The 17,039-nt window shown below is 37.2% G+C and overlaps 2 protein-coding genes across 2 annotated transcripts; both read right to left on the minus strand.

Moving 5' to 3' along the window:
• Positions 1-2,268: 2,268 nt before the first annotated feature.
• Positions 2,269-4,480, minus strand: LOC126687650 (uncharacterized). Its single transcript, XM_050382207.1, has 6 exons — positions 4,058-4,480; positions 3,635-4,012; positions 3,319-3,552; positions 2,871-3,154; positions 2,744-2,839; positions 2,269-2,689 (listed from the first exon to the last, which is right to left on the minus strand). The coding sequence occupies exons 1-6, from the start codon at positions 4,478-4,480 to the stop codon at positions 2,269-2,271; spliced, it is 1,836 nt and encodes a 611-aa protein (XP_050238164.1).
• A 1,125-nt stretch (positions 4,481-5,605) lies between these two features.
• On the minus strand, positions 5,606-6,643 carry LOC126687652 (uncharacterized). The gene is made up of 2 exons (XM_050382208.1): positions 6,352-6,643; positions 5,606-6,183 (listed from the first exon to the last, which is right to left on the minus strand). Exons 1-2 carry the CDS (start codon positions 6,641-6,643, stop codon positions 5,606-5,608), a joined length of 870 nt encoding a protein of 289 aa, XP_050238165.1.
• Positions 6,644-17,039: the final 10,396 nt, after the last annotated feature.

Genomic DNA, 17,039 nt, shown 5'->3' on the forward strand with positions numbered 1-17,039 from the left:
TTAAATGAAGTGGGTATGTATTGGTGTGAGTTTAGGGAGTTTTAGAGCCCCGGAAATGGTCCGGAAGTGCCGGAAAAACGCTGCACACGTCGGTGCACGACGTGCTGCACTTCAGCACGTCGTGCAGGCGCACGACGTGCACCACAAGGGTGCACGACGTGCACCAAGGGGGTGCACGACGTGCACCATGAAGGGCACGACGTGCCCTTCATAAAAATTGAAGGGCACGACGTGCCAAGGTGACACGACGTGCCCTAACTCGACCCGGATCTCCGTGGGACTTCCGGGAGTGAAAAAGGACCTCCGATAGCTTGATTTGAGTGTGAAACTCAGTGAAATGTTTTGAAATAGCTATAAAACATTATATAAATGAACATTAACATAATAAATAGTCAAGATAAGTTCATCGATTAAGTAAGAATCCGATCAAGAAGTTATCAAAATTGAGAGAAACGAATACGAAACGAAAGGGGTGATAACTTAAATCTATAACCTAGGGTTTTAGGTTTTTAAGGTTCACGTTTATGTATTAAACGTGTATTTGATCTATATGTATCAGACGTGTCAGCAAACGGTGGGGTCAGCCGACGTGGTCTAGCACGGGCATATTATCATATTGACTTCGTTATTGATTGGATAGCGGTCACTGTGAGTTGTACTTTTACTTTCATGTATTATATATATTAAAATTATTTTATGAAAATATATATATATTGTTTTCATGCATCGCATTATATACAATTGATTGGATGTTATATGTTTATTTAATTTCTATATGCGAGAACTAGTATGCGATCCGAAAAAACTAGCTACCTATTGGGTGTCAATAGGCTGTGTGATCACCAGTATCGAGTCAGTCTAGTATGTTTGCATTGAGAAATGACTTGACACAGCTGGGAGCTGATGATGATTATGAAATTTACGATTGGGTATATGATTTCTATACGAGAGTGAACTCGGCTACGGTGTAGCCTGGAAGTCCCCGTATCTAGTGGCTGGGCCACCAGCGAGTTGGACTCGCAATTGATATTTACGATTGGGTTGAATGATATATGATTATTCGAGAGATGTGTCGCATGCTAGGATATTAGTTTCACACGGATCAAATACATGTTTATATGTTTTATATTAATATTTTCTTGAGATGCGATGCTATGTTTTTATATTAATACTGTTAGTAAATGTCAACTCACTCAGTATTTCTCCAAATACTGACCCCTCACCTTTGATGTCTTTCAGGTGCTTAGCTTGTGGACTTAGCTAGAGGCCAATTTTGAAGTCCAGAAGTCAGTTGTATATATTAGTTTCTGACTTCTGTGAGTGCTGCAGTAGTGGTCCTGTGTCGATAGTATAATAGCCTAGACAGCAGTTCATTTTGATTGTATATATTAACTGCTGTTATTGTTTTATATGCATTTTGATAGGCTACGTGTTTAGTATATGATCCACGGCCCCAGGTGCCGGTGAGATGTTTGAAACACTAACTGATGTATATAGTACCGCGAGGCCAGTTCGTACAGGGTACGGTAACTAGAGCCCGCGAGGTTTTGATACAGTTAGTGTAAATGTATAATTATATGTACATTTTCTTTCGTTGTTTGATATTGTTTATTTTATATTATTTTTGCGAAAAATAAATTGTGATATTAGGCTTGCTACGGATTCCGGAGCTACCACTCCCGTTCCCTAGCGCCGGTTGCGGCTCAATAGTTTTGGGTCGTGACATATATATTTCTCCTTATTATGCTTGTTCTGCATTTTATTATTTTGAGGAGTGTTTGTTTATTGTTTGCTTCAGATTTTTTTTTAATCTTTTTATTCATTGGCGATCTAGACTTAGATCATACGTATATATTTTTTTAGGGGTCGAACTCGTCAGTCCTCCCTTTTGGAAATGATAATTTAAAATTAAAGAGACAAAATTCATGAACTTTCCTTGTCCGAGCAAGGGTAGATTAAAATACTTGGTGATGAAACATCACTTTGGAGGAATTCAGATACAATAACTGTGATGAAGTATCACTTTGAGGAATTTAAATGCATACATTGTGATGAATTATCACTTGGAGGAATTTAAAATATGTATTCCTAGGAAAAATGGATCCTAGGAACTAATAGAAAATACATCGAGTGACAAATTTCTGAGAAAAACTTATAAATCTTTCTTAGGTTGTTTGTGTTCCAAGTGCGGGGGATGGTTCTTCCAAATGAATTGGTGAGTTTGAATGTCCCTTCTTTGATGATTTTGGTGATGTTGTAAGGTCCTTCCTAATTGGGTTGAAGTTTTCTGCTCCCTGCTTCTCCCTTCTTAACTTCGGTCTTTCTCATGACGAGGTCGCCTAGCTTGAATATTCTTTTCTTCACACCGTTGTTGAAGTGTTTAGCCATTTTGTGCCTGTAGGCCTCCATTCTTATATCTGACTTGTTGATCTTTTCAACCAAGAGGTCTAGGTTGTTTCTTAGTTCTGCTTCGTTTTCTTCCAAGTACAGTTTACTGTCTTTGGTTCTTGGTGTAGGAGCGCCGATTTCTACTGGGATCACAGCTTCTGTTCCATATGCTAGGGCGAACAGAGTTTCGCCTGTTGATTCTCTTGGGGTGGTACGGTAGTTCCATAGGACACTGTAGAGTTCTTCCACCCATCTCCCTTGGTATTCATCGAGCCTTTTCTTCAATCCTGCCAGTAAGATTCTGTTGGCCACTTCGGTTTGTCCATTTGATTATGGATGATAGACCGAAGTGAACCTTAAGTCGATCTGATATTCTGCGTAGAACTTTTTGAATTTGGCTGAGTCAAACTGCTTCCCGTGGTCCGTTATCAACACTTTTGGTATTCCGAACCTGCACAAGATAGATCTAAAGAAAAAGTTACTTATTCTCAGTTGTGTGATTTTTGTCAGGGGTTTCGCCTCTATCCATTTTGTGAAGTGGTCGATTGCCACTACTAGGAATTTCCCCTGTCCTGTGGCCAGAGGGAGCGGTCCTAAGATATCCATTCCCCATTGGGAGAAGGGCCATGCACTGTCTATTGGCTTCATTTTCGATGCTTGTTTTCTCGGCACCAAAGCGTGCTGTTGACATGGCCAGCATCCCTTCACTAGTGTTATCGCCTGTTCCTTTATTTTGGGCCAATAGTAGCCCTGTAGTAGGGCCTTTCTGACCAGGGTCGAAGCCCCATCATGTTCTCCACAGGTCCCCTCATGTAATTCCCTTAGGATGGAATCTCCTTCTTCTTTGTTAACACATCTTAGTCACAGATGTGTGAATGACCGTTTGTACAGCTGGCCATTGTAAATGCCAAACTTGGCTGATAATATCACTATCTTCCTTGCATCCTTCCTATCTTCGGGAAGCACTCCATTAGCCAAATATGCCGTGATGGGAGTCATCCAGGTTTCTTCTCCGTCTATCATCAGTACTTCTCCCTCTTCAATTTCCTCTTGGAAACTAGGTTGTCGCTTGATTTCATGGGGGATGTTCTTTATTGACTCGTAATTTTTTGTTGCAGCCCACTTTGCCAACTCATCTGCTCTTCCATTCATTGCTCTGGGTATCTGTTGCAACGACCAAGAAGGCTTTGGCTTGCTTGGCGTACTTCTTTAATGTGGTTTTTTTTACTTCAAAACTCCCCAATACCTGGTTCACAACCAGTTGTGATTCGCTGTATATTCGAGCCTCTGATATGTTGAGTTCTTCACATAATTGTAGCCTTGCTAATAGTGCCTCATATTCTGCTACGTTGTTAGAGACTGGATATTCAAGTCTAGCCGAGTATTCTATTTGGACCTTCCCCGGCCCTTTGAGCATGACGCTTATCCCTGCTCCTTCTCCACAGACCGTGCCATCGAAATGTATCTCCCAGGGGTTCGTCTTGTCTTCTATTGGTTCCGCGAAGGTTAGTTCTGCAAAGAAATCGGCCAGCGCCTGAGCCTTCAAGGCTTTCCGGGCTTCGTAAGTAACGCCCAAGCTCCCTATCTTGATAGCCCATTCTGCTATTCGCCCACTTGTTTCTGCCTTTTAAAGGATCTTTCTTAGTGGTTGGTCAGTTCGGACGATAACCTGGTGCCCCTCAAAATAATGTCGGAGCTTGATTGTGGCGGTGTATACACATAATGCCAATTTCTCCAACTTTGGGTATCTCAATTCTGCATCCCTTAGGACTTTGCTAATGTAATAGATCGGGAACTGTTCCCCCTCTTTCTCAGATACTAGTACCCCTGCTATTGTTTCGTCGGAACAGGAGATGTATAAATATAACATATCGCCCTTTTCCGGTCTTGCCAGGAGTGGAGGTGACGAGAGGAACTTTTTCAATTCCTCAAATGCTGTCTGACATTCTGTTATCCATGTGAAGTTCTTGATCTGCTTCAATGTCTTGAAGAAAGGTAGGCATCGCTTCGCCGAGCAGGACATGAATCGTCCTAGAGCGGTGATCCGTCCATTGAGTTTGTGGACTTCATGTATGCTTCTGGGTGGTGTCATTTTCAAGACTGCTTCGATTTTGTCCGGGTTGCTTCAATTCCTCGCTGAGAGACCATGTATCCCGGAAACTTGCCTGCCGGTACCCTGAATACACATTTCTCTGGGTTTAGCTTCAATTTGTACTTCTCTAGTGTTTCTAGGACTGTTTTCACATTGGCCGGGTGATCTTCCGCTCTTATGCTTTTAACGATCATATCGTCCACATAGATCTCCATGTGCTTTCCTATCTGATCTCTGAATATGGAGTTTACCAATATTAGGTATGTGGCACCTGCATTTTTTAGGCCGAAGGGCATCATCTTGTAACAAAATAGCCCTTAGTCTTTTACAAAGGCCGTATTTTCCTGATCTTTTAATGGCATGGGTATTTGATGGTATCCCGCTTTTGCATCTAAGAAGGCATATAGGGCATGGCCTGCTGTGGAGTCCACCAGCTGATCGATGCTCGGCAATGGAAAGCTATCTTTGGAACATGCTTTGTTTAGGTCCGTTAAGTCTACACACATTCGGTAAGTGCCGTTGGATTTTTTCACCATTACTACGTTAGCTACCCATCGAGGGTAACGTGCGTCTTTAATCACATTGGCTTCCTTCAGCTTAGCGATTTCCTCTACGATAGCTAGCTGTTTTTTGGGCGAGTGTCTTCTTTTCTTCTGTACCACAGGTTTTGTGTTCGAGGCTATGTTCAGCCGATGGCATATGATTTCCGGGTTTACTCCTACCAGCTCGTCTGTGGTCCAGGTGAATGAATTTTTGAGTGTTCTGAGGTTCTCTGCCAGAGATTCTCTGACTTCTGCGGCTAGTTCGTCTCCCTCCACTATTTCTTTGTCGGTGAACAGCTCTATCTTTGATGTTCACCCATAGTGCTCGACTCTTTCTGTTTTTTCCGGGGGCTCTATTGTCAATATCGGTGGTGTTGTATGAGCTTTTTTTAGGGTCGTGAAGTATGCTTCCCTTGCTGATTTTTGACATCCTCTTACTTCTGCTTCGCCTTCTTTTGTTGGGATTTTCATTAATAAATACCTCATGCAGATGGATGCACATGTATCGTGTAAGAGTGGTCTTCCCAGGATCGCATTATAGGCGAAATCCATCTTGACTAACATGAACTCCGTTCAGATTTCTTTATAGATATTTCCTATCCCCCAGTTGGACATCTATTTCCAGTGATCCTTCCACATGCACAGATTTGCCACCGAGTCCCACTAATGGAGTGGATACTTGTGTCAGATTTTCCTTTTTGAGTCCTACTATGTTGAACACTTCCATCGTGATCATGTTCACCGAGCTTCCCGTATCTACCAGCATTCTGGATACTTCAAAGTTATTGAGTCGCCCTTTTACCACTAGGGCATCTTCATGGGGCAATGACAAGCCGTGACCATCGACCTCTGAGAAAGATATGCTTCTGAACCTCCTTATGTCTGGTGCACCCGGACTCACTGAATAAACCGTTCTGGCCGCCTTTTTTCTAGTGGTATTACTGTCTCCTCCCATTGGTCCACTCATTATCACATTTATTACACCTGCTAGCTCCGGCCTGGGTCTTCGGGAAGCTTCTTCCCTGCGTTCTCTCTTTCGGTCTACTTCCGCTTCTTTGGTTTCGGTGTCCCTTTTTATGAACTGAGCAAGGGACCCTCTTTCTATCAGCTTTTCAATCTCCTCCTTTAGGTGCCAGCATTCGTTTGTGGTGTGGCCGTTGTCTTTGTGAAACTCGCACTATTTGCTGTTATCTCTTTTGTTTGCTGATGCAACGTTCATTTGCTTCGGCCATCTGACTCTTTCCCGATTGTCTTTCACCCAGAATAAAACGTTGGTTCTGGTGGTGTTTAGGGGGGTATATCGTCTATCTTCGTCCGTTTATCGCTTGCCTCTAAAACGGTCGTTTCCTTTGTCTCCGAACCTTTTTCCATTGGGCGATCGCTCATTAGCTCTATCCTTATTCCTTCTTTCTGAGGATGATCCTTCCTCCGTTCTCCCTCTGTGTCGGTTGGCTATTTCTCTTTGGCAGTCATCCGCTCTAATTTGTGTGTGTGCGATAGTCATTAGTGCAGTGAATGATCTTTGCGATTTGGACAGCAACTCCTTCCGTAGGTCAGAATTGGTGGTTCCGTTGAGCAGCGCTGTATAGGCGATCTCATGACTCAGATCTTCTATCTGCATTGCTTCCTTATTAAACCTCTCCACATATTTTCTGAGCTACATGATGGCTAGTAGGTCTGTTGATAATTTTTTCTGAGTAATGCAGGCCACGAACATGGCCTGTAACATTCCTGAGAACTGCTTGAATGTCATCACTGATCCCGGTTTCAAAATCTGGTACCATTCTTGTGCCAGGCCTTTCAGAGTGGTGGGAAAAAGCTTGCACAATACATGATACAGGTTTTTTTGAACTGTCACGACCCAAAATCAGGTCGCGACCGGCGCTAGGGAATGGGAATTTTAGTTCCAAAACCCGTAGCAAGCCTAAATTTACCTAAAACTTTTTCGCGTTTAAAAATCATTATAAAACTTAAGTATTTTATTTTCAAAAATTTGGCAACATAACGGCTGTAACTTTAATAAACTTCACCTGTTAAAAACACACAAAACACCCTGTATAAAATACCATATATTAATTTCTGGATAGTTCACTTTTCAAAAATACATCGTTAGTACAGGGCATAAGACAATCACAAATCGTTTGCTATCGACTATATCATGACTACTACAGCTCTAAGAAGAATAAGACTCTCCATAACTGAGACTTCCGGAACAACGGATGGAAGCCCGACCACATCGTTATATATTAAGCCTGAAAGGAAACACTATTGGGGGGTCAAACAACGCTGAGTGAGTTCACAATTTACTAACAGTATTATAATTAAAATAAGGCCGCATTAACGATAAAACATACTTTTCTAAATATTTCAACAATAAACTTGTATTTAAACATATTTCGATAATAAACGATTAATTAAACATAAATAAACATAAAATATAATTTAATAGTTTCCAATATCGGATCTGTTCAAAACCCTAAACCCAAGAGCTACGGACTTATTTGACATAATCGACGATAACTGTTTTTCGAATCGTATCGTCCAAGTGGCCAGGTCCCGAGATAGTTCGACCGGAGTTACCCGCTACCACGTGGCATAGTCCCGAGATAGTTCAACCGAGTTACATCATGTCACTACTTAATCCCAAGTTGTGGGTCCCGAGATAGTTCAACCGAGTTACCCACTAGACACAGGTCCCGAGATAGTTCAACTGAGTTACCTTGTGTCTATCACATTTCTTTTTGTCCTCCTTATTCCATTAATCGATCGATATTCACAATTTATCATTTTAAATCATTGACCATAGACGCCTAGACTCGTATCAATACTGGTGATCACACAGCCTATTGACGCCCAATAGGTAGCTCGTTTCCCACGGATCACTTATTGGGTCTAATAAAATTTCATGTAACAAATATACATTTAATAAAAACTATTAGAGTAACAAGTACTTTATTAAAGCGTTATAAACTTCTATATTAAACATATAAGCTTTAAGCTTTTAGAATAAACAAGCATCTTTATTATACGCCTCGTGCTATTTAAAATGATACACATCATTTCGAAGGCGTATCTACGATGTGGCAATAATAGTTTTTTTACCCCATGATGCTCTTAATAAAATCAACGAACATTATAATTCGATGATAAAGTAAAATGTAAAATTCTATAACTTAAACTTTGTTCGTATGCGACCTTTTATAAAATATAACCTATTTTAATCATTTATAGCATAAAATGGAGTATTAATAAAAATCAAAAACGTATTATTTAACAATACCTTAATGAAGCTCTAGTAATATTAATATCAATTATATATGTAAACACATAAGTTTAAAACTAAAACATTCAATCACATACATGTATCTATTTATATATAATAATAATAATAATACTCGAAAGTAAATCGCGAACTCATCTCGATCGCTTAATCCAAATATAATAACAAGCAAATAAAATGAACGGCACGTCGCTTAATCACCCACTTCCTTCAAATCATCAGTCATATAGTTCGTAGAATCTATAAATAAAAATATAATGTTATATTATATTTTATCCATAAACTTAGTTCCTTTAATAAACTTAAAACTTATATTTAAGTATATGAACTTGAATCGATATAAACCCTTTTTTGACGCTTTTCTTCTTAAACACACTTAATCTCCTCAATTTATCTTTTTAACAATTCGTTTAAATAAACTATCTTTAAATCCATATTCAAGTTTTTATACTTGAATTAAAACTATTCTTTTACTTTTAACACTTTCTTTCTTAAACTACGCTTTTGAATATCTAGCATTTTCGTACGAAATTACTTAACATTTTTTTTTGTATTTAGCTTTGCCAAATCCTTAACATTTTAAGAGTTTACTTAAACCCAAAAACTCCAATCTCAAACACGTACAATTTACCTTTTAACAACTTGTCCAATTATCAACATTTTAACTCGATAAATAGCGTGGTTAGGTTGGCACTTAACCGTCACCGCCACCACCATCTCCGGCCTGTCCATTGGCCGGAGAAGGTCTGCAGTTGCAGCAAACCTGGGCTGCTATCAGGGCAGACCGTAGGTCTGCTCCCTGAGAAGCCCTGCTTGCTCGTCGAGCAAGCTGACTCTGCTCGTAAGAGCAATACTTGCTGCTCTTGCGAGCAGGTCGGCTTCAGGCCTCCCATGGCCTGAACTCAGCTTCTATTTGACACCACAGTTCAGCCAACAACTTCCAATACTTCTTACCCTAGCAATTCACTTTATTTCCTTTAAGAACCCATCAAAATCTTATGCAAAAACCACTTGAAAACATACCTAAAACCATTAATTAAACCTTCAATTTATCTTATTGATTAAACCCATAAACCCTAACTCTTTTACAATCTTTAATTCAACCATTACCCACAACAAATCATCCATAACATCTTTAAAACACTTAGGGATTAATGATTAACTTTCAATTGAACTTCTTTTTAAGACCCACAACATTCTAACCAAAACAGCCCTTTCAAGGCCAAAAATACAACCAAAAACGTGGCTCTTACCTTAATTAGCAGGCCTAGGATGATAGAGGATTGATTTCTTGCAACGTTGGCGCGCGAATCGTCCAATTCGGACATTGGATGAGAAAGTTCCCTTAATTTCCATTTTGTTCTTCTTTTCTTCTTAAGGAAAATGAAGAACTGCTGTGTGTATGAATTCATATGAATAGCTTGGCTAATGTACTATATTAGCCCTTCGTTTCTATAGTCAATACAATTTCTCCTTTTATCTTTTCTTTTAACCAACCATTGATTAAACACTTTAACTCAATTATTTACGTATTATTTATAATCAAATAAATAATACTACTCGGAGACTTTAATAAAATAATGTCTGCTAATCTTGTGTAAATTAATTTTGGACATTAATATCCAAATTTCCAATTTAAAGTATAACGCTCACGCTATAATTGTTCTCATTCTTTTTCTTTTTAACTTCTCTTTTATCCAAAATAAGTAATTATAATCCCACTAATTGCATATTATTTATAATCAAATAAATAATACAACTTTACCATATAATAATTCTTACCGATAACATTGCCAAAACCGATCTCAATTAATAATATAATAATTATTAAATACGGTGCCTAAAATAAAATTTATTATTTTAGGACTTCCACTACTTTGTACAATTTCTTTCAAAAGTCTTCTTTCACTTCCGACAAGCTTTATCTCCAAAAATTTAAAATCCGTATTTGTCCATAAATTGAATTTAATGCATAACCCGATTTAATTGACATTCCATTTTCAGTTTCATTTATAGAAATTTCCTTATTTTAGCTCCAATTGGCTAAAATAATATAATTAACCCCATAAATACTTTTATCAAAAATACGGGTTATTACATTCTTCCCCCCTTAAAAAAATTCGTCCTCGAATTTTCTCATAATATTTATCGTCCAACTATTTAAATATTGCCTTTCTCTTTGCTAGTGCTAATTACCTCCGCCATTTTCTCAGAGCATAATCTCATAAAATACATCACCCTATAATTCTTTGAAACATGTACTCATTTTCATTTTATATTATCCACGTATTACGCGGTTAATTTCTCAAACTAACTAAAAGTCGCTTTTTCTCAACTTAGTAAATGTACGTTTTTAGCCAACTTCAGACCATCAGACCAATGTCTTAAATTTGTCCAAATTTTAATTTATCACTTGAAACTTGTTCTATGATACGCCGCCTACAACTTTCATTTTGGTCCTAGGTCCAAAATAACACTTCTTGGGATCGAAAATTGATCCAGAAGTGGATTTCCTAGATTAGCTTTAAAATATACTTAACATTTAATTCATAAGCTTACTTAAGGGTATATGTTTGCATGTTTGCCTAAGGCAGGTCTTGTTTTCCGAGATCAATTTGGGTTTGTCGTTATCCTTTCCGACATACCCTCTTCGCGTGTTATTAAAAATCTTTATATAACGTTTCCGCGAACACGCTCAAAATTACCTCCAAAGTAGCTATCTTAACCACTTATTTTGATTTCTTTTTCCTTCACATCCTAAATCCAATAAACTCTCTTAACTTTAACCAATTTCAATATAAAATTGCGTTCCAAACATGAACGAACTAATTCTTCAACCACAATTGAATTTGTGGTACTCTAATTGTTGAAATTGTGATATTATAGCTTCTATCAAAATCAATGTATTCCAAAATGTTAATGATTTAATGGTAACTTTAAACCATTAAATGAATAACTTAAAATCGTCCAATTATTTAAAAATTTCTTTAAATGCTATCCCTGCAACTCTCTACCATTTTGAAGTGACTTTGACAAGCATAAGGGGTCAGAAAGCTTGTCCAAACTACCTACCCCGGGCATCTAAACTTTTCTTAATTTGACCTGTAGTTTCTTTAGTTGAATTCTTTGAACTTATCTGAAATTAACTACTAGTCCAAACGTAGTTATAAGTTTTGGATTATCCCACTTGATATATAACCAAAGTCCATATGAAATATTCGTAGTTACTTTCGCCTTTACCTCACATTGCCATTAAATAATCCATCAAAATCTCTTTATTTAGTGTTTGCATTCATTATGCGGACGCCTGAACCTTATATTATAACTTCAATAAAAATTTAACATCAACAGCTAACATGCTTACGCGCTCCTTCGTGCTTCTTCTTCTACTACGATTTTACACAACTACTTTAATGGCTTGTCTCTTCCTTAAAGTTTTACAACTCATTTACCATATTTCCGTCTTACTTCATTGATCCGAGCACATATTTAAATATGATTTATTATAAAACAGGATTTGGCTAACCTGCAATATAACTTTAGTACTTGTGAAGTTTCCTTACTTCAATCTTTTCCATTAAGTTTGCATACCTTTGCGTGTTTCATGTATCTCTCTTTCTTTCTTTTTTTTCTAATCATACGCCTTCATAATTTCTAAAATTTCCATAAATAATTCGTATTATTCCGTCATGAGTCATTTCTCGTATCCTGTTTTAACACTTATCTTCTAATATACCTCACGATAAATCTCTATTTCCTTCTCACATCGTAAAAACCCTAAAGTTTATCAGAGTTCGACATCATCTTTCTTGACGTTTTCCGCCTTCTTTACTTTCAATCATGTACATGTTTATACATGATATCCTTATCGGTGTCTTAACTCTGAGAGTTCACCTCCTTTAATTCCTTCTTCATAACTATCATCATGGTTTATGTTCTTATTATTGTTGTTCTCAGTTATACTTTCATGTCCTTTATTGTTCTCCTCATCGTCTATTGATTCAAAAATCATCTCTCATCTATCTTTAACATATCTATTAACCTTAGGTAACTCACTCCTTCCATTAATACTATTGTAAATTAATCTTTCATAATTGTCGCTCATCTCATACATGATTAATTCTCATGTCAACTGTTTATAACCTTTGCGCTTAAATCGATTCATGTATGTTTTTTTTTCATTGAGCTCCATTGCATCTGTACATGCATTATACAACATTTTCTTCCTTTCTTACTTGCATTAAGTTATTTATGTCTTATACTCATCACAGAGTTCTTAACCGGTGACCTCCGTTTTTAATACGTTATATACTTTAAACATTAATTTATTTTGATTCCTTCATTAGTCCTAATATACAAATCCTCAAATAATATATTTAGTACCATATGCGATATGAAACATGTGCTAACCTTTCACATGCAGCGTTCACGTTCTCCTTTAAGAGTCATCGACAATATTTTATAGCTACTGTACTATAACTTTCATTCTTTGCCATTCGGATTCAGGTCTCATAATCTTACACTTCATATACATTTCTTATACCTTTCGATATATGCGTTCCTTAATTTCTTGATCAGAATTTCTACCTTCTTAACTTACCCCGTATAATACGCATGCCCTGTCTTTTAATCTTATTTAATAAATATTTCATAGTATTCGTATTTTACGGAGTTTCCATAAATAATCTCAATATATCTTATATCCCATAGCTAGTTCACTAGCCTGGTCCTTTCTATTCATAGAGATCTCCCGTCAATACTTTCATAAACACCGTCGTCTGGCTCTCCGTTTAACGATCACCACAGTTCATTCCTAAATGATCTTCTTAGGAATGTCATACTCCGATGTCAAACTGATCCAACGGTTCCATCAAAGGATACTTTAGTTTTACTAATCTTGGCGATTCCCCGATATCGCTTAAAATTCGCTTCTTTAATTAGTAAAGATCGCCCCTTATCTCTAGTAACTTAGTCTAACAATTCGCTTACTAGGTTCTGCTATCTTTCTTTATACATCTACTATCTTATAGCATGATATCCTAAATACCTCGTTTACAGATAGGAACATCCTAACTTACCGCTTAATCGTATATACATCGCTATACAGATACGCCTTACTATCATACTCGCACTATAGTTCGTTGAACTACGGAAAACCTTGTATAGTCAAAATGTAAATCTTCATTTCTTATTCTAATACACATTCGTTTTGCCTTCGCAAGTTGCTTGCAGCTTAATCTCGAGCATTTTACCTTCGTTACAGAGTTCCGGTCTAGGTATACTTACGTTTTAAAACAAATCTCTTTAAAAATAATTCAATTATCTTTGCAATTCAGAGAAAATGACCCTTTATAAAAATCACATTCAAATCCTTTAAAGATTGCATAATTGTGCTCTAGGGAGATAACGTCTCTCACCCCCAAAGAGTTGCCACGACTTACCTCATGTCTGGGCCAAATGTGCATGATGCATGTCCTACTAATGTATGAATCCATTTATTATTCTTTCCATTTAATGTGTATGTAGTGATGCAGTTCTATTCATGTCGTGGCAATAATGCATTTCTATCTCGGGTCTAGGCACAATTATGCTTTTAAAACCGTTTTAAACAATTACCTTTAAATCATAAACCTTTAACTTTGTAAGTTCTCTAGACTTTACACTCTGTAACTTGGTAAGTTCTTCTACCTCTTTGAATCCACGCCTTTCTGTCAATCATTCTTTAACGATTATATCGTACGCTTATCATAGCATCCTTGTACCATATACTATTTCATACGTAAGCCTAGTCATCGAGTCGCATACATACTAATTACTTAGTTCATCCATAATCACACACATCAATCGCGGACTTACATCCTAAATAGGAAGGCTGAAACGACAGAAAACAGAAGATAACGTGCCAAAGACATGACTTGAATCCTATATGCTGCAGTAGTTTCCTAGGTAAAGTCACACAAAACAGTGGTATCCTGGACCAACTGCTCTGATACCATATTTGTCCCGACCCAAAATTGGGTCGCGACCGGCGCTAGGGAATGGGAATTTTAGTTCCAAAACCCGTAGCAAGCCTAATTTACCTAAAACTTTTTCGCGTTTAAAAATCATTATAAAACTTAAGTATTTTATTTTCAAAAATTTGGCAACACAACGGCTGTAACTTTAATAAACTTCACCTGTTAAAAACACACAAAACACCCTGTATAAATTACCAGATAACCATATATTAATTTCTGGATAGTTCAATTTTCAAAAATACATCGTTAGTACAGGGCATAAGACAATCACAAATCGTTTGCTATCGACTCGGTCTTCTATCATGACTACTGCAGCTCTAAGAAGAATAAGACTCTCCATAACTGAGACTTCCGGAACAACGGATGGAAGCTCGAACACATCGTTATATATTAAGCCTGAAAGGAAACACTATTGGGGGGGTCAGACAACGCTGAGTGAGTTCACAATTTACTAACAGTATTATAATTAAAATAAGGCCGCATTAACGATAAAACATACTTTTCTAAATATTTCAACAATAAACTTGTATTTAAACATACTTCGATAATAAACGATTAATTAAACATAAATAAACATAAAATATATTTTAATTGTTTCCAATATCGGATCCGTTCGAAACCCTAAACCCAAAAGCTACGGACTTATTTGCCATAATCGACGATAACTGTTTTTCGAATCATATCGTCCGAGTGGCCGGGTCCCGAGATAGTTCGACCGAGTTACCCGCTACCACGTGGCATAGTCCCGAGATAGTTCAACCGAGTTACATCATGCCACTACTTAATCCCAAGTTGTGGGTCCCGAGATAGTTCAACCGAGTTACCCACTAGACACAGGTCCCGAGATAGTTCAACCGAGTTACCTTGTGTCTATCACATTTCTTTTTGTCCTCCTTATTCAATTAATCGATCGATATTCACAATTTATCATTTCAAATCATTGACCATAGACGCCTAGACTCGTATCAATACTGGTGATCACACAGCCTATTGACGCCCAATAGGTAGCTCGTTTCCCACGGATCACTTATTGGGTCTAATAAAATTTCATGTAATAAATATACGTTTAATAAAAACTATTAGAGTAACAAGTACTTTATTAAAGCGTTATAAACTTCTATATTAAACATATAAGCTTTAAGCTTTTAGAATAAACAAGCATCTTTATTATACGCCTCGTGCTATTTAAAATGATACGCATCATTTCGAAGGCGTATCTACGATGTGGCAATAATAAAATTTTTACCCCATGATGCTCTTAATAAAATCAACGAACATTATAATTCGATGATAAAGTAAAATGTAAAATTCTATAACTTAAACTTTGTTCGTATGCGACCTTTTATAAAATACAACCTATTTTAATCATTTATAGCATAAAATAGAGTATTAATAAAAATCAAAAACGACTTTACCATATAATAACTTAATCATTTATAGCATAAACTTTGTTCTCATTCTTTTTCTTTTTAACTTCTCTTTTATCCAAAATAAGTAATTATAATCCCACTAATTGCGTATTATTTATAATTAAATAAATAATACGACTTTACCATATAATAATTCTTACCGATTACATTGTCAAAACCGATCTCAATTAATAATATAATAATTATTAAATACGGTGCCTAAAATAAAATTTATTATTTTAGGACTTCCACTACTTTGTACAATTTCTTTCAAAAGTCTTCTTTCACTTCCGACAAGCTTTATCTCCAAAAATTTAAAATCTGTATTTGTCCATAAATTGAATTTAATGCATAACCCGATTTAATTGACATTCCATTTTCAGTTTCATTTATAGAAATTCCCTTATTTTAGCTCCAATTGGCTAAAATAATATAATTAACCCAATAAATACTTTTATCAAAAATACGGGTTATTACATGAACGTTGATGACTGCTTGGAATTTGTGAACATGGCTCTTTGGGCAGCCGGTTCCGTCATAGGATTCCAGGTTCGTAGGGTACTTAAACTTTGCGGGAAATTCGTGAGAGATGATGAAATCCGCAAGGGGGGAGTCACTTCGAAGAGAAATGTCTACGTCTTCACATCTTATTCCAAGCTTGCTCATAACTTGGCAGACTTTTTCCTCTAGATGTTCTTCTATATCTTTAGGGGTGTGTTGTTCGTCCATCCAGTGTTCATCATCCGGGATTGGTATGGGGGTGTTTTGTTTCTTTGTGGAATTTTCTGGCGTTTCCTCTTGCCGTATTGGTTCCTTCCCCTTATCTATGGGCGATGTCGACTTCTGTGCTGACAGTTATCCCGGTTCTGGCCCTTGCGATTGTTGTGATACTGTCTGATTGATATCCTTGAGTAGACTGGTAATTTCTAAGAAAGCTTTGAACATGGCCTGATTGATGACTGGTTCTTCACTAGGTGTTCCTACGGCTGGCCGAACCGTCTGTCTTACCGCCTGTGGGTCACTTGTTTCTCCTTCTTCGCTGCCAGGAGGGAACAGATTCAAGGCGGGCAACACAATTTAAAAAATTAACATAATATCAACTAAATGTAAACTTAATGTCAACTTAATATAAACTAAATATCAATATTGATACAGGCCAAACTGTAGAGGTCGCCTGCATTGTTTTCCTGCACAAGTAGCAAATGTAAGCTCAAAGGACCTCAGGCTGGTTTTGCCTGAAAGCCAATCCGATGCCTAAGTCAGTGAGGGTTTTTTGGTAGGTAAATGAGTGTATATGAATTTATGTCTGAT

The sequence above is a fragment of the Mercurialis annua genome, linkage group LG6, assembly GCF_937616625.2.
Source record: "Mercurialis annua linkage group LG6, ddMerAnnu1.2, whole genome shotgun sequence".
Lineage (NCBI taxonomy): Eukaryota > Viridiplantae > Streptophyta > Magnoliopsida > Malpighiales > Euphorbiaceae > Mercurialis > Mercurialis annua.